The 18,444-nt window shown below is 43.3% G+C and overlaps 1 protein-coding gene across 7 annotated transcripts in view; it reads left to right on the top strand.

Annotated features, from left to right (window-relative positions):
* The window catches only part of ZNF423 (zinc finger protein 423), a 221,796-nt gene extending 203,662 nt beyond the window's left edge, over window positions 1–18,134 (top strand). For all 7 annotated transcript variants that reach the window (XM_030227724.2, XM_030227723.2, XM_018914570.3 and 4 more), the window contains one exon: window positions 17,495–18,134. In XM_030227724.2, coding sequence (XP_030083584.1) covers window positions 17,495–17,524 — 30 coding nt within the window. In that variant the 3' untranslated portion in view covers window positions 17,525–18,134. The remainder of the gene's footprint in view (window positions 1–17,494) is intronic.
* Window positions 18,135–18,444: the final 310 nt, after the last annotated feature.

Below are 18,444 nucleotides of genomic sequence, written 5' to 3'. Positions count from 1 at the left end.
CTGCTTTTCCAAGGAGCCATCACATAACCAGAGAAGTATTTGTATTTAAAGGATTAATTCCTGCTGTTTGCTTGTGTACTGTTAATCATACTCTTTCCTCCTAAATGATTACAATTGATGAAAACTAAGGCAAGGGATGTAATAAACAATGCACAAATAATCCAGGTACCAAGGGAGCAGGGTACCTGCCAGGTCTTTCCTAGCACAGGTGTTCAGGTGTTTTATTGCCTGATATGAATAAAGGGCTTTCTTTTCTGCTCAGATTTGGAGATATGTCAAACCACTAAATTAAGACAGCTTCACTGGAGGAATGTGCTGTCATTTGAAATGCCCAGTTTTTTAAATGTACACATATCAAAAGGAGCTACTATGGCTCATTGGCTAGCACTGTGGTCTGTCTCCCCTCTCGTTTTATTTTATGTGAAAAGCTAGTAATTTTCGTATATCCATAAACAGGAATGAGCTGCTGCACAGAAATTGCACTCATTATATTAATAATGATTTACCATGAATGTCCTCCAGGGGCTTGATTTGGTCCACATCAAAGTCCTTGGGATTCTTTCTGCTGATTACAGCAGATCAAGCCCTAAGCAGGTTTTCTCTTTTTAAGTCTGCTTTTAATGTCAGCTTGATGGTAGATGTGCCACATCAGACCATAGGACAGAGGACATAGAGGGCTGTGACCTGCCCAGGTGAGAGGCACTGCTGTGAGCTGCCCTATGGTCCTGTGTGTGACCCAGTGGGGGACACACAGGAGCTGCTCTGTGCCTGTGCTGGCCTCCCTGGGAGGAGGGCAATGGGGAGCCACATCTCCAGCTGCTCATGCCAGTGGTCCTTGGGGCCATCTGGGTACAGCAGTGTCCCCTGAAGCGTGGAGGGCAACCAGAGCCCCTTGGCTTGGCTGTGAGCCACTCGCCTGCAGGCGAGTCTGCAGGGCTGTGTCCAAGGGCTCTCTTCACCACCAGTGGAGCACTGAAGAAAGACTTCAGCAATTTTAAGTCTGAACCCAGCCGTATCTCCAGCTCCAATTTGAAAAATGGACTTTACCTAGTTTCTGGGGGTATAAGAAAGCTTACTTAGGTAGAAGTAAAATTTTCTTCCAATCAGCCCTGTGTGCTTGCAGCAGTGTAAAATCTCAGTGTTTCTGTGCCCCAGTGTCCATTCAGGCAGTGAGAGAAAGGCAATTCCATGGTATCTTGAGGAAGTTGCAGAAAATGTTTCTCCTTGAGAGTGTGTGGATGGCAGGACAAATGGGACCTAAAATGTGGCTCTATCTCAAGGCAGTGCTTTCACTTGATGTAACTTATGCTGCTTAGTGTGGTTTAGATGGCAAACATCAAGAGCTTCTTACTGAAAACATAACACAAGCTCTTTCTAAATTTCACACAAAGCACACACAAAATCACATGTAGAATTAATTTTCTGCAAGTAGCACACCTTTTTTTTCTTTTAAAACAGATTTTTTATCTTTGCATTTTGTGTTTTGATAGGCTTTTTAAAACCTGCTATTTTTCCTTCTTTCCTACTTTTATTTTTAATTTTTAAATATTTTAAATGTCATTCCTTCTTTAAAATTGTGAAAATGACTAGTCAGTTATCCTATCAGATTTGGCTAGCGTTTCTTAAAAAAGTGTTGCTGTGGTGCTTGGAGTATTGTTAAATTTTAATTATTAGTAGTTACAAAGCTAATAAATTACAAGACTACCAAAATCTATTCCAGCCATATTGCTGGGTTTCATTCAGACGCAGTCAGATAATTATAACTAACAATAATTAAAAATTAAAAGTGCTGTAGGCACATACCCATCATGTTGAGTCTGCCTGCCTGAACGTTCTTTATGGACTGCAAAACCACAGGTTTTATCTGTGATCTGTGTTCACAGTAGGGAAGAGTTTTACCTATAAGGTCTCTGATTTTCAGTGTGTGTTTAAATTCAGAGGAGGAGGAGGAGGAGGAATATATAGCTGTTTGAAAATTTAGGGTTAGGAACAGGCTCTGGTAGGGACCCAAGCTAAGAAACTCCATTGCAGACTACGTGGGGCTGGTGCTGGGTCTGCAGCAGCTGCAGCTGGGGTTCTGTACCAGAGGTTTCCTGGGCCTGACATCCACTGAGGTTAATGTAAGAGCAGGGGCTGCTCATGCTCACCCCTGCGTGTTTTGTCAGGCAGCACCTTCTTCCCCTGCACACAGGCAGGGGGTGTTTGCTGAGGCTCTTGGGACAGTCATGGAATCCAGACCACGTGGCCCTTTTGTGTGGCCACCTCTGCTGCAACAAAGGAGGGTGCAGAAATCTTGAATTGCCCTGTGTGTGGTGTAGTGCCAGGGAATAACATTTTCATTTGGAAGGATGGTTCTGATCAATATATTGCTGCATTTTTATCCTGTGTGAGGTCTCTTCAGTGAGAGGCACAAAGATCTCTCACCTGAGATGAAGATATGTCTGGCACTGGAGCAGCATGGCCTGTAACAAAAACCCCCTCCTTCATTTCTTAAACATTAGGGCCATTCTGTGGCTGGCCCTGGCTAACAAAGTGCACACAACTTCACATTAACATGTGCAGAAAACCCAGTAGCCGTGCAGAGCGGAGGAAAAAAAGCAGGGAGCCAGGTGAAAGGCATCGTTTTAGCCATTAATGCACTTAAGCGCACCCAAGTGTCAACATGTGTGATCAAGTGTAAGGAGGCATGTCGCTGCAATGTGGCAGTGCTGGCACACAGACGGGGCTTCCTCCAGCAGAGATGGCACTTGGAGCTGCTGCTCAGGCTGCCCAGCTAAACCCGTCGTTGCCTGTCATCTATGCCCTAGGGCAAGGGTCCAACCAACTTTTGCGCAGGCACCATGCCATCCCAACAGATGGGCAGGAGTGTAAGCCGCCAAGAGACAATGTATATGCATCAATTGTGTTTATTGAAAGCACAATTCCTGGCTGGAAATGTTCAAATGTCTGTTTATTTTGAGATAAGATGCCTTTAGTTAATGGGTAGGGAAATGCAGCTTTGTTCCTTTATATACCTTACAAAATATAATGCAGACATGAAAGTGTAAGATGTGCTGATTATGGGGAGATCTGTTAAAGGTCTGTCGTGACACAGAGTCCTCCCTGGTGCTACTTGCCTCTAAGTACCAGAGACCAAATTTTGTAGGTGCTGCACATAACTGTACACGTCTCTGGCTCAATACATAGTGATATGCAAGGAGCCAGCCTTTTACCTGGCATGTTTTCCTTTGCACACAGGTGTATAAACTCACCTCCCCTCTTAGTGGTGGAAAACACTTTTACTTTTTGGGGCAATGAGGGTGATACATTAATCCAGACCAAAGCTAGACTAGTTTACACATCTCACAAAAAAAAAATTTCTTTTCCATGTGACTAAAAGAGAGGAAAAGTCATATAATATGCTTTTATATTTGACAGCATTGCTGCCCACCAGAAAGGGTAAATTATGGAAGCATCCAGAGAGGAGTCTGTATGCACACATTAAAGGGTGTTCCCTTTGCCTACTTGTTAGCTTTATTCAATTAAGACTTGTTAGTGTTTGTGTAAGATGTGCTTTGAAGACCCTTCTGAATATACAATTTGATATTCATAAGGATCCAGGCATACTATATGTAAATAAATAAAGCAGGAATGTTTTACTTCCAGATACATTAATGCATTCCCCTCCTCATGGCAGCAGAGCACATGGGCTGTGTTCAACATCCATCCTGACCAAAAGGAGGAAGCACAGGAGAAGAAATGAGAAATGGATTTTCTTTCAGAAAGACCAGATTGCACTCTCTGGTCTGGCAATAACAATTACTAATGACATTTAGAGAGAAATTAAGGATGAGAAATGCAAGTTGGCATTTCAGCAGTGCCAGTCAGTAACATTGCATCAGAGCTCACAGGAGAGATGAGAAAAAGTTTAGGGATGGAAAATTAATTTTGTTATGTCAACAATTAACAAATACCTTTTCTTCATTCTTTACCATGCTATCACAAATTACCACTGTGATAGTATTTAGCAGCTCCTCAGGTGAATGAAAATTTCAGCACTTTGAAATCCTTATTTCTAGAGTCAAAAGCACGTGTTTGTGTTTTGCTGTGTTTTGTTGAACAATGAATAATAGAAAGAGGTTCAGACTGACCAGGGAGGGAGAGCGTGAGCGCTTGGATGTGTATAGCAAGAAAATTCTGTGGATTTTCTCTGCAGATCTCTGTGGTTCTTATAACCACAAATGAATTAAGTTTATCAGCACATTTTGTGAGGATTTTTTTTTCCTTCTGTTTTGTGAATTTGGAAAAGCAAGGTTGAATAATATACCCTGTTCCATGCTGGACAATTTTGGAGGAGCCAGACATAAAGCCCTGGAAACCTCAGACCTTTTATTCCAAAGACCTTCACGTGTTCACAAGGTGACATGGCTGTCCCCACAGGAGGGTGGTAGGAAGCCCTGTTTCCTGCTGCTCTGTGGAGAGGCTCGAGCACAGGGGCCATAAGCTGTGAGCACAGGGGATGTGAGCGTGGCCATGGCACAGCTGGCTGTGCAGGAGCAGCGTCCTCAGGGACAGCACAAGCGGCCACCCCTGCCTGGCCCTGCTGGGCTGGGGAGCACATGTCTTTGTAAGCAGGACAGTCCTTAAAATAGAAACAGAATGCTTGTGTAACATGTAGACAAATAATTTTTTTCTTTTGTTTTCTCTCTGAAATGTCCTGTCAGAGATTTTCTTTGCTGGTGGGAAGAGATGTCTGATCCAGCCCCTTTGATTTTCCCCTGCTGTAGGAGCTGCTGTGGAGCAGAGTTTGGAGTCTGAGCACAGACTAGCTCTGTTGCCTCCTGTAAGTGTCGCTAGCATCCAGAGGAACTGACTGTTTTTCAAAGCAAGAGGGATGCTGCACTGGAAAGGGCAGAGTGTAAGCATTATTTAAAGAGAATAGTGAGCTTGATCTGCCTCAGTTTTAAAGAGCTCATCTAGGGTGCTGTACAGCATCCTTTTAAAAGTTCAGTCTCTTCGTTTGCTTGGAAAGACTGAAGTGGGGATGCTTGTCCAGACATAACAGTATATGCCTGAGTGTTTTCACAAGAAATGTCTAGATCATTAAATATAATAGGTCTCAGCTGCAGTTTTGATCACTGAAGCATGCACACAATTCATCACAGCAAATTAGGTACGTCTTTGTAACTTATCTTTCTGCAATTTGCTGGCACTTCTAGAGAGCTGAAACTTATATTGGATGTGCTGCAGAAGCCATTTCAGATAAAATATTTTGTGTTTATTGTTGGAGAGCAAGGATTCCCTGATAACAAAAACATGGAGCAGTGTATGTTTCTGCTCCTGCATCTTGCAGAACCAGCAGTAGTACCAGTAGAGATCCCCAGCCACATTCATTATTTATATATTTCAGTGAATTTCTTGTCTGCAGTAAAAGAGATATAAGCTTCAACATCAGTCTGTGCCAAATTCTATGCTACAGCCCATTCAGAAACCTGAGGCAGCCGTGGTTCTCAATCATTACACAGCCCATTTATCTGATTGGAGTTTTGTCCTCTCTGCCTCGCTGAAATGTTGCGTGTTCTTTAAAAGCTGAGTTTGACCTTTGGAAAGAAAAGGCATTTGCTATTTTAATTTTAGGGGTTTTTTTAGAGAGAACCTGAGCCTACTTAAATGGAAATTGGCATTGAAAAGCAGCAGAGTTATTGAAAAGCATTTACTTTATTACCAGAAGAGAACAGACGCTAGTGGACTCAAAAATTACATTTCAATGGACTCATCAGTTTCAGTCACTAGTTAGTCTGTGAACAGATGGATATATTTGTAACAGTTAACATGAATTTATACCCTGAAATTTTACATTTGCCCTAAGAGCACTGCTATCTTAGTTGCTGCCTTGAAGGGTTTGGAGATTCATTTTATTTTTCTGAAAAAAGATATGTTTGTTTCTAATTGCAGAGATTTCTTACATCATAGAAATCGCCTCAGCTTTCAGAAATGTGAATGATATATAGCTTCTATGCAAGGAAAATGTTGTCAAAGTATCCCCAGTACAGCTGCTGCAGAAAAAAATAAACATCTCAGCCTAAACCTAGATAAAACCCTGTGGACTGAGAAAATAATTTTCAATAACCAGATATTTTTAACTCTGTGTATGAAGGTAGTAATCACAGTCACCTGTATTTGCATCTAGGGTCTGCCACAGTCTAATTGCTTGTCTCTTTCCACCCCTGCCCCCCTAAATTTTAAGGCTTCTGCTTAACTGAGCAGTGCATTAAGCTCTCCATCTCCAAAACAGAAAGAAATACTGCCCTAGCCTCTACCATGTGGCATCTTTAGGTTTCAGGGATTTCGTTTAAATCTGAAATTTATGTCCAGGAGAAATAAATTATTAGATTGTAAAAGCAGCTGGGGAGGGAGTAAATATAGTCTCTTTTGTCCTCTATATCATTTCCCCAGGAAGATAATAAATGTGTGGCAAGCGTCTTGTGTTTCCTCTGTCATACAAATGTTGTGTGTGTGCTGTATTTCAGATGTGAAGCTTAGACTCCAGACAGGAAATCCTGGAGTGATACTGTACTGCTGTTGCCTACTGCTGTGGTGCTGGTGGAGGCCCCATCACTTTTACTGCTTAGAAAGAATTTGAAAAATAATTTCATGAAGAAATTTAAAAGCCCTTGTTTGTACCCCTGATTTCCAGAGTAAGAAATTTAGTGTGTAATCCTAGGGTTTATCTCCTCGGCCAGTGAAAGGCAGCAGGAGCAGCAGCCCTGGCTGCTGGAGAGAGCTGAGGACAGGGGTCCTGCCCTGTGACCTCATCCCAAGGGCCAGTTTTCCCAGGGGAAATTTAAAGATTATAGGAGAGACTCTTGTTAATTCCTCCCTGCCTTACCTGTTCTCATTCTTCTGATCAGATGCATGGAGCAAGCATGATGAGTGACCAGGAAAAAAATTGGGTCTGAGAACAGCAAAAGGATAAGGAATTGTTAGAAAGTCAGTGGTCTACTTGCTTTTCTGCACCTGGCTGTGTGTATAGGGCTGTCACTGCCTGCACCTCCATGCTCCTGTCAGGAAGGCTGTCAGTATTCTCAGTCCAGCCCATCTCAGGGATCTGAAAGCAAGCCTGGAACAGCCTTGTTGTTTGCTTCTTCTGTAGTTCCTTCCAGAGAAGTACATTCAATCATATACTGTTGTTTGCCTAATTATACCCTGCTTTAACATTGTATTTTGAGAGTAGTTTTATACCTCCCTTTGACCAGAGGAGAAAGGAAAAACCATTCAGCTTCTTTTCATGTTGTGCCTGTTCTGCTTATGTAAAATGAGAAGGGGGTGGGAGTGTTTGGTGCAGGGTTGGGTGTACATGTGCAATGATCTGACCTGGGCAGTAATCACCAATGTTCCCTTCATGTTAATGGAATAACTTATGAGATACTAAATTGTCTATCCTCAGTGAGGTGATGGGGCTTGTTGGAAAAATCTAGATGATAGAGTGAGATGGTGTGTGCTGATGGGATCAGTGTAGAGACAGCTCTTGGCTCCGTGCAAGGTCAGCTTGGGTTCAGCGAGGCTCTGTCACCCCAGCTCTGCATGAGCTAGACCAGATTTGGCAGCAGCAGTCCTGAGCTTATCACTCAGCTGTGCTTGAGCTGATGCACTGCAGAGTGTGTTGTGTGTCTTCTGTGCCACATCCTGGGCAGACATTATGGACACCCAGAGGTCACCTCCATGCAGAGCCTGTCCCCAGAACCCCATTGCCTTGGCTTTGCACCAAGCAGGAATGGCCAAAGCAGTGCCCACACTGTGCCAGCCCTGAGGGAAAGCTCCTGCCTGACCACCCAGCCTTATCATTTGTTTCTGCTGTGCAGTTAAACCTGAATAAATTGCCATGGGCATTGAGGTTTGGCTGTGTATGGCATATCTGTCATCTGTGTGTTACATTATTGTGTCTCCAAAAGGAGCAGTGAGATTGTTTAAAACATATTTACTTCTGAAAAATGTGTCCTCCTTTGGGGCTGGCACATGCTCTTAGTCTTCGCATGAAATCAGGATTGTTTAAGATGTGTCATCTTGCTGTTTAAAAAGCAGATTTTCCTGAGACTGGTGACACTGTTGTAATGGAGTAGCAATGGCTGGAAAATCCCATTTAACCCAGTTGTTTTCTACACATACCATAGCAATGTTGCCTTCCTGGTTTGTCCTATGATGTCTTGGAGAAAAAGGCTCATGTTGGTGATGCTTTGTCCCCTTTTACTTAGGAGAACAAATTGGGCATGGCTTTTTCACACTCCTGACTCCTCCAGGGTTAATTCCTTGGGGCAGTGGGCTAAGTACAACCCTGTCTGCAGACTTCTGCACTGCTGATGGCATCTACACTAATGGAGCAGCATGTAAAGCAGTTCTGTAACTATGGCCTAGCTATTTTATAGCAGAGCTACTTGCATTGGAGGATTTTTTATTCCCCTTTTGAAATTAGAAACCAACAATAGCAACCATTATGTCCAAGGCAACAGGTCACTGACCAGCTGTTTTGTCAGCACAAGCAGTGTGTGGGTGCTATGTGACAGGAATATTTATCTGCCCCTAAGAAAAGTGTATCCATAACACAAGGCAATCCAATTTGTCAGATCAGTATCCCATTAGAGGGAGTTTTACTTTAGTTGCTGCTTCTTAAAGGAATTAGTGGTCAAAGGGCTGTGGTCTTACTGCAGGCAGGTGCTGCTTGTGTCAAGTCTGGATGTCCACCCTGGCTTATTTGGCCCAAGAAACTTGGATCAGCTGCAGCTCCCATCATTCAGTGGAGGATGTTGCCTATGTTATGAATGTGAGACCTGCCCCTGTTAATTTGCATTAAAATTCACAGTTAAGGCAGAAACTGTTATATTCCTGTCTTTAACACCAGAGCAGAGGGGAAAAACAACAAAAAGTAATCAGATGGTGTTCAGTGACCCTTGCCATACCAGAGAACAGCAGAGCAAGTTTTAGGTTTAACTCTCAGTTTCCTGGCTTTTGTTGATTTATATTCTCAAGGAAACAGTCCCTCAGTGAAGCTTTGCCCTATGCATTCCAACTTCTAAAGGTGTTATGCAAAGTGTTTCACTTTTGCTCTAAGTATTTTTTGAAAAGGCACCATCCTGGTCCTATAATAAAGACCCAATCAGAAAATCATTTGGTGTTTAGAGGAGTCACAATGATGATTCCAGCCCTCACAGAAGTGAACAATTAACTGGCTTGTGTGATACGATTTACCTTAGGTCAAGGAGGGATTAATGAGATAAGATTTGGATTGGTTTCTAAGAAATCAACCATTTCATGCTTTTGAGAGGAAAACCTAGGAAAGATTCCTGTAAAATGGTTTACCTCTTGAAAATTATTTTGAAACATTGCTTCCCTGAGTAGGACCTGTAAGTAGATTGGAAACAGGTCAGCACTGGGGTGTGCATTGGGGTTTTTGGTGTAGCACGGGCAAAGGAGTGTCCCTGTGGGCAGAAGATGCTTTCTCTGGTTCCTGTAGCTTAGGTTTGAAAACAGACTGAAAGTGAGTGTTTGCATTGTCAAGGACAGCTTTGGAGGGTCACTTCAAAGCTGGGCACAGGCATTGGTGCTGCTGCATGCCGGGTTTGTGACACAGCATGGAGGAGCGGGGGTGGCCGTGACCCCAGTGACTGTGGGAGCAGCTTCCCAGGAATACATGGGCTGACCAAGCCCAGGTTAAAGCAGCACCACTGTCACGCTGTGCTGGGATCCTGCAAACCATTTTCTGCTCTTGGGATCAGAAATGACTCTGGAATCCAGTCAGGGAGTAACTGGGGCTAAGGCAGGAGCAAAGATATTCTAAAAATATTATGGTTTCGTGCACTTCTGACAACAGTAATTTGTCCCTCTCACTTTATATTTAGGAAGTGTAAGGTTCTTCCCTCAGCTTATTTTTGATCTTGTGCATGGCATACCGGAGACTACAAGGATGCTGATAAATTTGCATTTCTGAGTGAAATTCTCAGGAGCGTGTGGTCCCTCAGGACAGGTATTATTAGCTCCTTGTTTTCATTGGGTGTCTCCGTGAATCACGGTGTGTTTACAGCTAGTTTCTCTAACAGAAGACTCTGGTTATCTCTTAATAATGTATTCCTCAGTGCTTTTTATTTCCAAAGTGCTGTGGTAAGGAGATTTTCCCAAAGGCTTCAGTTTGCTTTTGTGCTTCAGTATTTTACCCAGTGTTTTTGGAAGAATCGTATAGACTTTTTGGTGAGGCATTTAATAGAATACAAGAGGCCATGCCAGCCTTAGGCTGTGCTTGGGTTTCACTTGCAATAGTCACAACTAGGTTTATTCTGAGTTTTAGAGAAGAATAGAGACGGCAGATCTAGAAGGCCGATGATACAAAATTATTAGTCTCAAGTGGAAAGTGGAAAGCGTGTTAGGTGAGTGTTTAAAGTCTGATTAGAACTAAACAACCTGAATTAGAACAGAAATTAAATTCATGAATCATCTAATAATTCTTAGTGGGTATGAGGAAGCTGGCTCTGGGAAGAATAACTCCAAGAAAGGTATTCGTATAGACAGCTATTTTTTCAAACCAGAATAACTCAGAAAGGCCTATCAAAATGCAAGGCTCGATAGAGATGGGCAGAAGCAGTGCGGTAAGGAGTGCGCTGAGGCGGCGCGGCGCGGGGCTGCAGCCGCCCCGGTGCGAACAAAGGCCGGGCGGGGACGCGGGGCTCGGCCGGGCCCTGCACACCCGCACCGGCAGCTGCGGAGCAAAAAGAGCAAAGATCGAGAAAAGCAGTCAGCATCTGGGCAGCCACGTGTGGAACGGCTTTGCCCCCCTGTTAATGTTCCGCATTCCGAACCTTCGCTCGGAGGGCAGATGAAGTGCTGGGTCCCGGTCAGCGGAGGAGCCGGGCAGGTTCCTGGGGGGCTGAAGGGGTGCCCGGATGAGCAGGCACTGAGGGAGGCTGCTCATCCTCCCCAGAGGGTACAGAAAGCCCAGGGCAGCTCAGTCCCGGCACAGATGAGTGTTTCTGTGTCCCAGCACCAGTGAAAGGTGCATTTACCCCTGGAGTAATCACGTGCAAGCATCAGAGTAACTCAGAAGCAGCTATTTCCATTGGAAACGGGCAACTTCGCTTTTCAGCCGACACCAAACCTCCAGGCATATTTTCTCAGACACTCAAAATGATTTTTTTTTCCTGGTTCAATAACTTGTAAAGGACAGCTTTCTACCTGCATTTGTTGAAGTGCCATCTCAAAGTGTGCTGACACAGGGACTGACTGACGAATGGCAAGTTATCAGATGCTCAGAGATGAAGGAAGCCGTAACACAGGCAGCCGTTGCCTTTCACAAAGGATGTGCCACCTTTCGTTTGCCTCTTCCTCCATTTCAAGGGACTCTTCAAATAAAGAAGGGACATGTGAGCCTGTCTTGCCTGACAATTTTTTTTTTTATTGCATACCATGATAACTTGGAGTTCACTTGTTACAAGCATTTTATGTAGTGGGTGAAATACCAAGGGAAAGGAAAGAAGTAATACTGTGCTGCCTGAAAAACTATGATCTAAACATATAAATGTCACTGCATAAGTTACCTGAAACAACTGGAAGGGCAATTAACACCTGGTTTTATGGGAAACATTGGTTACCACTATCAGTTTTAATGAAGTGTATTAACTAAATTGTGTTCTGAGTATTCATTCAGCCCTGTTTATGGCACACTCTTGAGTACATTTACTGTTTGTCAGAAGTGCAAACTAGTGAACATATGAGGCTTTAAGACAGGCCATCTGTTAGTCTTAGACCCTTGGATAATTGTCAAACAGTTCTAAAAATAAGCACATACAAACTGCAAGGGGGTGCAAAGGTGATTTTTCTTTAGAGCCTGATAGCAAAGGGAAAGTAGAAACCAGAAATTAAAAATAAAAATAAACAGTTTACCCTGTAAAGCAAGCTTGCTCTCCTTGCTTTCTTTTCTACTTTCTCTTTCCTTTCCCACCCTCCTCCTTCAGTGTGTCTTTTTTTTTTTAATTTTATTTTCCCTCTTGCTCTTCTGGGTCATGGCATCCCTTGAATGCCTCTCCAGTTTAGGATTAGAGCAGCACCAATTTAAGGCTCATAGCTTTCTGTAGAGAGCATAATCTCCAATGGCTAAAGCAAGGGTCATCTTGTGTCCTCTGCCTAAAGTAATCCTTTTATAAAGTCAAGGCATAAAGATTTTTATCTTTATAGATTGCTGTTAAAGGGAAATAGTACCTGTGCTCATACATGTGTGTGCTTATGGATATGTAATGAATAATAACAGCTGAGAGATTTATTTTTGGACCAGTTTGAATTCAAAAGATGCAAAACATTAAAAAAAGATTGCTGCAGATGGTATTTCATAAATATTTAGACACCCTAGCTTCTGTTTGTAGCAATTTGGAGGTTTTGTTTTGTCTTTATATATATATATATGTTCAAATGTGACACAAACCTTTGCTTCAAGTCAATGTCTGAATCTGAGGTTTAGTTTTTGTCTGGCAAGCTGCACATGTTGGCAGTCAGTGGAGGCATCGCTTCTCCTGTTTCCAAGCCCTGCTCTGTAAAGGGAAAAGGAGAGAGAATGGGGAGGAGGAGACACTGTCCCCAGCCATGACCCCGATCTCTGGGCTTAGAATCACACAGTGCCTGAAGGGGTGATAGAAACCTGAAGAGAGGTGGGGAGAGGCAGAAGGAAACTATGTGGGCTCTTACCTGAGTCTGGAGGACCCCCCACAGCCTGAGAAAAAATATTGGGATTAATAGGTCACTCAATGGCTAATTAACAGTTAATTTTCATGTTGGCCAATTGTCACATGAATCTATTATCTCCATAATTCTTATTGAAATTATTTGAGGAATGGTTTCTGTTCATTTCAGTGGCTTTTGGAAGGAGAGAGAGGCTTTGTAGCCTTTCATCAGAGTTCCAGTCTCTGTGTAACATTGCAGAAGGCTTAAGAATTTCACCTGAGGGTGGGGTATCAACAGCCTTGTTAGGCCATTTCTCAACCTTTGTATAACATATGGTCTTTTAGGGGTATGTGCTCATGCACATAGACAGTGTATTTGTAAATGGCTGATAGAAAATGTCTAAATCCATAACAGATGCACAATGGCACTGTAGACTGGATGTGTTATGGCCCCAAACCATTATCACACCCCTCACAGTTGCATTTTATTTTTTTCACCTGCTCCTGTGTAGTACACCTGTGACTTGCTGGCAGTGAGTGTCGTTGCAGTGTGGGAGACTCCCAGCTTGACTGCCTGGCTTGGAGCTTCGCTCCATCATGTGCTGCTTTTTGTGTGTGTTTTTTCTCTCGATCTTTATATAGCTAGTAAAAGTTCTTTGAACTGTTGTAAGTGATCATCTTTCAAGCCTAATGCTTTCCTTCTTGACACAGAGCTCTGAAAATGGAGATTGTCATGCCAGTGTTTTCATAATCATGCATGTAAAAAACCAGAGAAATATTCATTTTGGATGTCCTACACAAATGGCTTGATCTGCATCCAGAGGGCAGGCAGGGGGTGTCTCCAGGGAAGATCTGGAGAACAATCAATATCTACATGGACAATAATTAACCATTCTTTGAAATTATTTTATTTCCTGCAAAACCCATCACCCAGTTCCTTGATCACAGACACTTCCATAAATGGTTCATTTGAGGATTGTGCAGCCAGTAGAAAATTCCGCTCAAACACTGCAACAGCCCCGAGACTTGGGGTAGTTGCATTTTTCCCACTGACATAGCTAATGGAATTTTGCATGATTATTAAGAAAAGAAGAGATTTTCCAACCTTATCCTATAAATAAGCTGTGACTTACTTGATCTTGACAGGTGACTTAGTGCTGCTGTAGAGTTTTCCAGCTGCAATAATGTCTCAGAATGATGTATTCAGTGGGGTATCAGCTGTGAGCTGTGCAGAAACCAGGGGGTCTAACAGGAGCTAGGAAGAACCATTTTTCCTGTTCAGCTTCCAAATGATGTCGTGCCTCCTGCTGGCCCCAGACGGGCACGTGTATGGATGGCCTTGGAGCTGCTAGGCATGTGCACACACACAGGAGTGCTTCTGGAGGGCCTGCATTTTTGTGGCTGCTCTGTTTTCCTCTGGAAACCACCATTAAGGCTTTATTTTTTTTTTTTAACTCTAATTTCTGGAATTGAAAAATCACACCCGTGCTGTTTTCAGCCAGCCCACCCTCCTGCTGGAAAGGTGGGTGAAGTTTCCTTAGGCTGCTTGGGTAGCTGCACTCCTGAGGTATTACATGTTTCAAAGCACTTGCTTCCTTCTGGTCTTTATGATTTCCTTCTGCTGCCTGGAACAGCCCAGTGGGGCTCCATTGGGGTCAAAACTGTTCCTACTAAGGCACAGGGCATTCTTAATACTTGACTTTCAATTACTCCAAAAGTCTAGTCAGCCAGGCGACTTTTCTGTGTCTGGGCACACAAAAAAGTGCCTAATAAAGGTATTTGAAAAACCATGGGTCAAATATAGAAAACACACATGTGAGAGAAGAGACATAAGCCCTGAATGGGTGAGATGCTTTCTGACATCTGCAAAGCACAATTCCAGTGAGCTGCAGATGCACGGGGCACAGGGAGTAGAAGCAAGAAGATAAGAAATGACAATAGCTAGTAATAGGAGATAAGTTGCCAGACTATTTCTTTGGAAGGCATGTTTTGAAATACATTTTAGTATGTGAGAAACCTATATGGGTTGCAGAGGATACAGAGGGGTTCTCATGGGACTTTCAAACACACACAGTGGTGGTGTTTTAGCTTTCACCCAGTGTTCACTGGCACCTGGGTGTGCAGGACTTGGCATCTGTGTCCATGGCTTGAGCAGGATGTGCTCAGAAAGGCAGGGGAAGGATGCAGAGCACACAGCCTCTTGTGTCCATTGGCATTACAGACCTTTTTATGAGGCCCTGTGTAAAACCTGGCTCTATCTATTAACTGCATGGTCCAGGCACTGGCCAGCATATTGATTGTCAGTAATGCTACTTGGGGAATAAATTGTACATTCCCAAGATACTAAGAAAAAATCAAGATTTGCATAAGAAAAATGTAATTTTTTAACTCCTAGCCCTATGGCACAGTTGATTTCTCAGGTCCTGCCTGACCCAACTCTAAATTGCTGCAGTATTTGAGTACAATCTGCTAGTTCCTTTGACAAATTCTGATCCCAAACCCAGTGTATTTCTTGTATTGGGAATGTTCAGAGCATGTTATTAGCTGATGTTTGAGGAGGGAGGGCTCACAATAAAAGCTTCATTATCAGATTTAGAGCCACATACCATTCCTTTATTGACCTGCCTGGTGTAATCAATGCAGCAGCCACACAAGTTTGAAATCATGTTCCCTGACTGTAGGCTGTGTGTCATGCATCCAGTGCTGATTGTGCATTATCTTTTAAATGACACTGCCTAACTAAGTATGGATTTGTCTACCACGAATAGCCCTTCTTTCAATTGGAAGATGGTAAACCTTTTGGGTTTTTTATTGATATTCAGGATGACCTAAAAATAGAACTGTAATGAAGTGCACAAGGAATGGCCATTGTTAAAATGCTGAGGAGTGTGTGAGCACAGAGGAGCCTGTGTATTCTTTCACATTTCCGTGCTTCCCCAGCTAGGTTTAGTGGGCAAGCTTCTTGTCAGTGCTGCTATTGTGTGTGCAGGGCTCCATCCATCCTCCTCCATAAAGTCATTGTTAGACTTGAGAATAACACCCAGCCCTGCAAAGGTCATTCCTTCTTAAGGCCAGGAAAATTTCCATGTATATTAAAGGAAAAATCCATTGAATTTTGTGTTTGGTCGTGTTAAATTGTCTAAAAGAAAAGCAGTTCCAGCTGTCAATTCACGAATTTCTGATTTGTGGTTCTGCATATTCAGTGTCACAGGCAGGGTTGTCTGAGAGGGCCGGTGCTACTCTGAACGGTGACTTTATGATTTCCCAGCTGGGATTTCTTTCGCAAGGGCTCCATCCGTGGTGCTGCCCCGCTCCCGCCGCCCGGGCCGGCTCCGCGCGCAGCCCAAAGCCCGGCCCGGCGCCGCCGGGAGCTCCGGCCGTGGTTCGGGAGCCCCGGCCGTGGTTCGGGAGCTCCGGCCGTGGTTCGGGAGCTCCGGCCGTGTTTCGGGAGCTCCGGCCGTGGCTCGGGAGCTCGGCAGCGCTTCTGACACCTGGCGGTCACGGCTTGGGAGTGCACGGGCCAGAAACGCTCCGCTCTGCCGCAAACGGTGTCACCGCCGCCGGCCCGCACCGCCCGCCGCCCACCAGCTCTTTCCACGGGCGATTCCATCAGGGAGATGTCATCTCTGGATAAAGCGGGGGATTGCTCTTTTATCCTGATCACGATGTGATCAGCTGTGGGTAGCGTAGAAGGACCAGATGATTTATGAAAAGTTAAAATATCTTACTTTATTTTAAAGCTTCATCACTGTAAATAAATAATTAGATTCAAAATTCATTTTGTGTTTAAAAACTTATTCTTCAAGCTGGCGGACTTGCCCGGCTCTGTTATTAGGCAGATGGAGACTAGGGAAATTGCTTAGGCTTGAAATAGCACAAATGAATTTTTATATTTGGGGATGCTGGGGACTCAGCTCAAGAAAACCTCACCATGAACCACTTCTCTAGTTCCTCAAATAATTGGATAATCATACAAATAAAGCTAGGCTTATGTGTAAGACTGGGGTTTTAGTCAGAACACAAAATGGGGGTGAATCGGTACTGCTCTAAAAATACGCTTCCGAGGTTGGCTCCACGATTTATTGGCTCCTACACAAAAAGGCAAGACAGGTCAGCATCCTCTGATGTGAGATACTGGGATGACATTGAGGTTACTACAAATTTCTAAAAGGAAAGAAGGGAACAAAAGAGTCTCTAAACTGCTGAAAGAAATATGTAGAGAAAAGTATATTCTTTAAAGAGATTTAACTTCTGGGTTACATGTCCAGCCTTTTTTTCTGCTGGGAATATTACCCTGGTGCCTGAGCTGGCAGTTCAGCTGTTATTGCCGAAGTATTTCTTGGACTGAGAAGTGTGTGTCACAATCTGGTGTCTCTTGCTGCCAGTGCTTGCACACGGTACGAGTGAGAATAAAAGAGTAAAATATGGCAAGGGTTCCCTCACGATTCAGATTTTTATTTTTTTAATTGTTACAGTGAAGGGAATCCCTAAAGGCAGTTTTTTTGCTCATGAAGTTACCATTTTCTTTATATGTACTGAAAGGAGACAAAAAAAAAAAAGGAAACCTTCATGACTATACTTGGCTTGTACCATTTTTTTTTTCTAAGTTCATGCCAGCATTAACAGATCTGTCAGAACAAAGCAAATATGTCATATTGGCAGCTGTTACTTATGAGTACTTTTTCTTTATTGCATTTTGTTTTGTAATAATTGAGAAGCTTTTATGTTGAGCTCTGCATAAATGGTACTGAGTGGGAGGGTATGGGCATGCTTTCTATTATTCTGCCCCTCATGCATGTCTCCTTTTTTCGTCTTTCCAGAACCACACATTGAGCCAGCACGCACAGTGAGCCACTGGCACTACAGGACACCTCTCTGCAGAAGACTTGACGGTGGCACAGTGGGGAGGACCATTTGAACATTACATCCAATCAAAGTGTCATTTGCAACCCAGATGTAAAACTCTAATGATTTGGCCATGAGGCGCTGCTATTATAAGCAGCTGGAAATGAATATTAATGGAAGAGATTAAAAGTATTCCATGCTCAGTATTTTTTATTGTCCTGCTTCAGCTAGTGTACTTTAGAGCTTCTGCTTCTGACTGAATTTATAGTGTTAGATAAATCTGCTTTGATGCTGTTGCCCTTTGTTGCTTCTTGTATTATATTGATAGTTAAAAATTAGGTGTGATTTTTTTCCTTTTTGTTAACTGCTTTTTAATTGCAATTTTAGGTAACTGTGCATTGTGATGTGATTGCTTGGCTATTGTCTGAATATTTCTTTTTAATTTTTTAATTAAAGACTAATGCTTTGATTGGATTTGCCAGTTCACCGGACAGTGATTAAAACTATGTAATGAATATAATCGGTTTCAGTGCAACTGGATGGTCTGCTTTATAAATGTGACTTAATCTGATTGCAATAACTAGTACAGTTCAATAAAGGGAATACATGAGCTTAGCCTCAGAGCTTGTCTGTCTGTCAGTGCCCCCTGCATTGCTGCTGCTCCTGGGGTGGCTGAATCCCAGTGATCACTCACCTGCTGGCACAGAGCACTCTGCAGCCCAGGAGGAGGGAATGCAAAAGCCATGGTTCTGTGCCTGGTATTGTGTTTGCTTCTGGATGTACCTCCCTGGCTCCACGGTAGGTTGAGGTGAGGTAAGAACATGTACTATGAGAAGGTATTGCTAGCTTATAATACTCATTAATATTTTAAATTTTTCAGCAAGAACAGAAGAACCAGACCTACAGCTGCCTTGCCCATATCTCT

This window comes from Serinus canaria, chromosome 11, assembly GCF_022539315.1.
Source record: "Serinus canaria isolate serCan28SL12 chromosome 11, serCan2020, whole genome shotgun sequence".
In the NCBI taxonomy this organism is placed as follows: domain Eukaryota; kingdom Metazoa; phylum Chordata; class Aves; order Passeriformes; family Fringillidae; genus Serinus; species Serinus canaria.
This window is presented reverse-complemented; position numbering and strand designations above follow the sequence as displayed.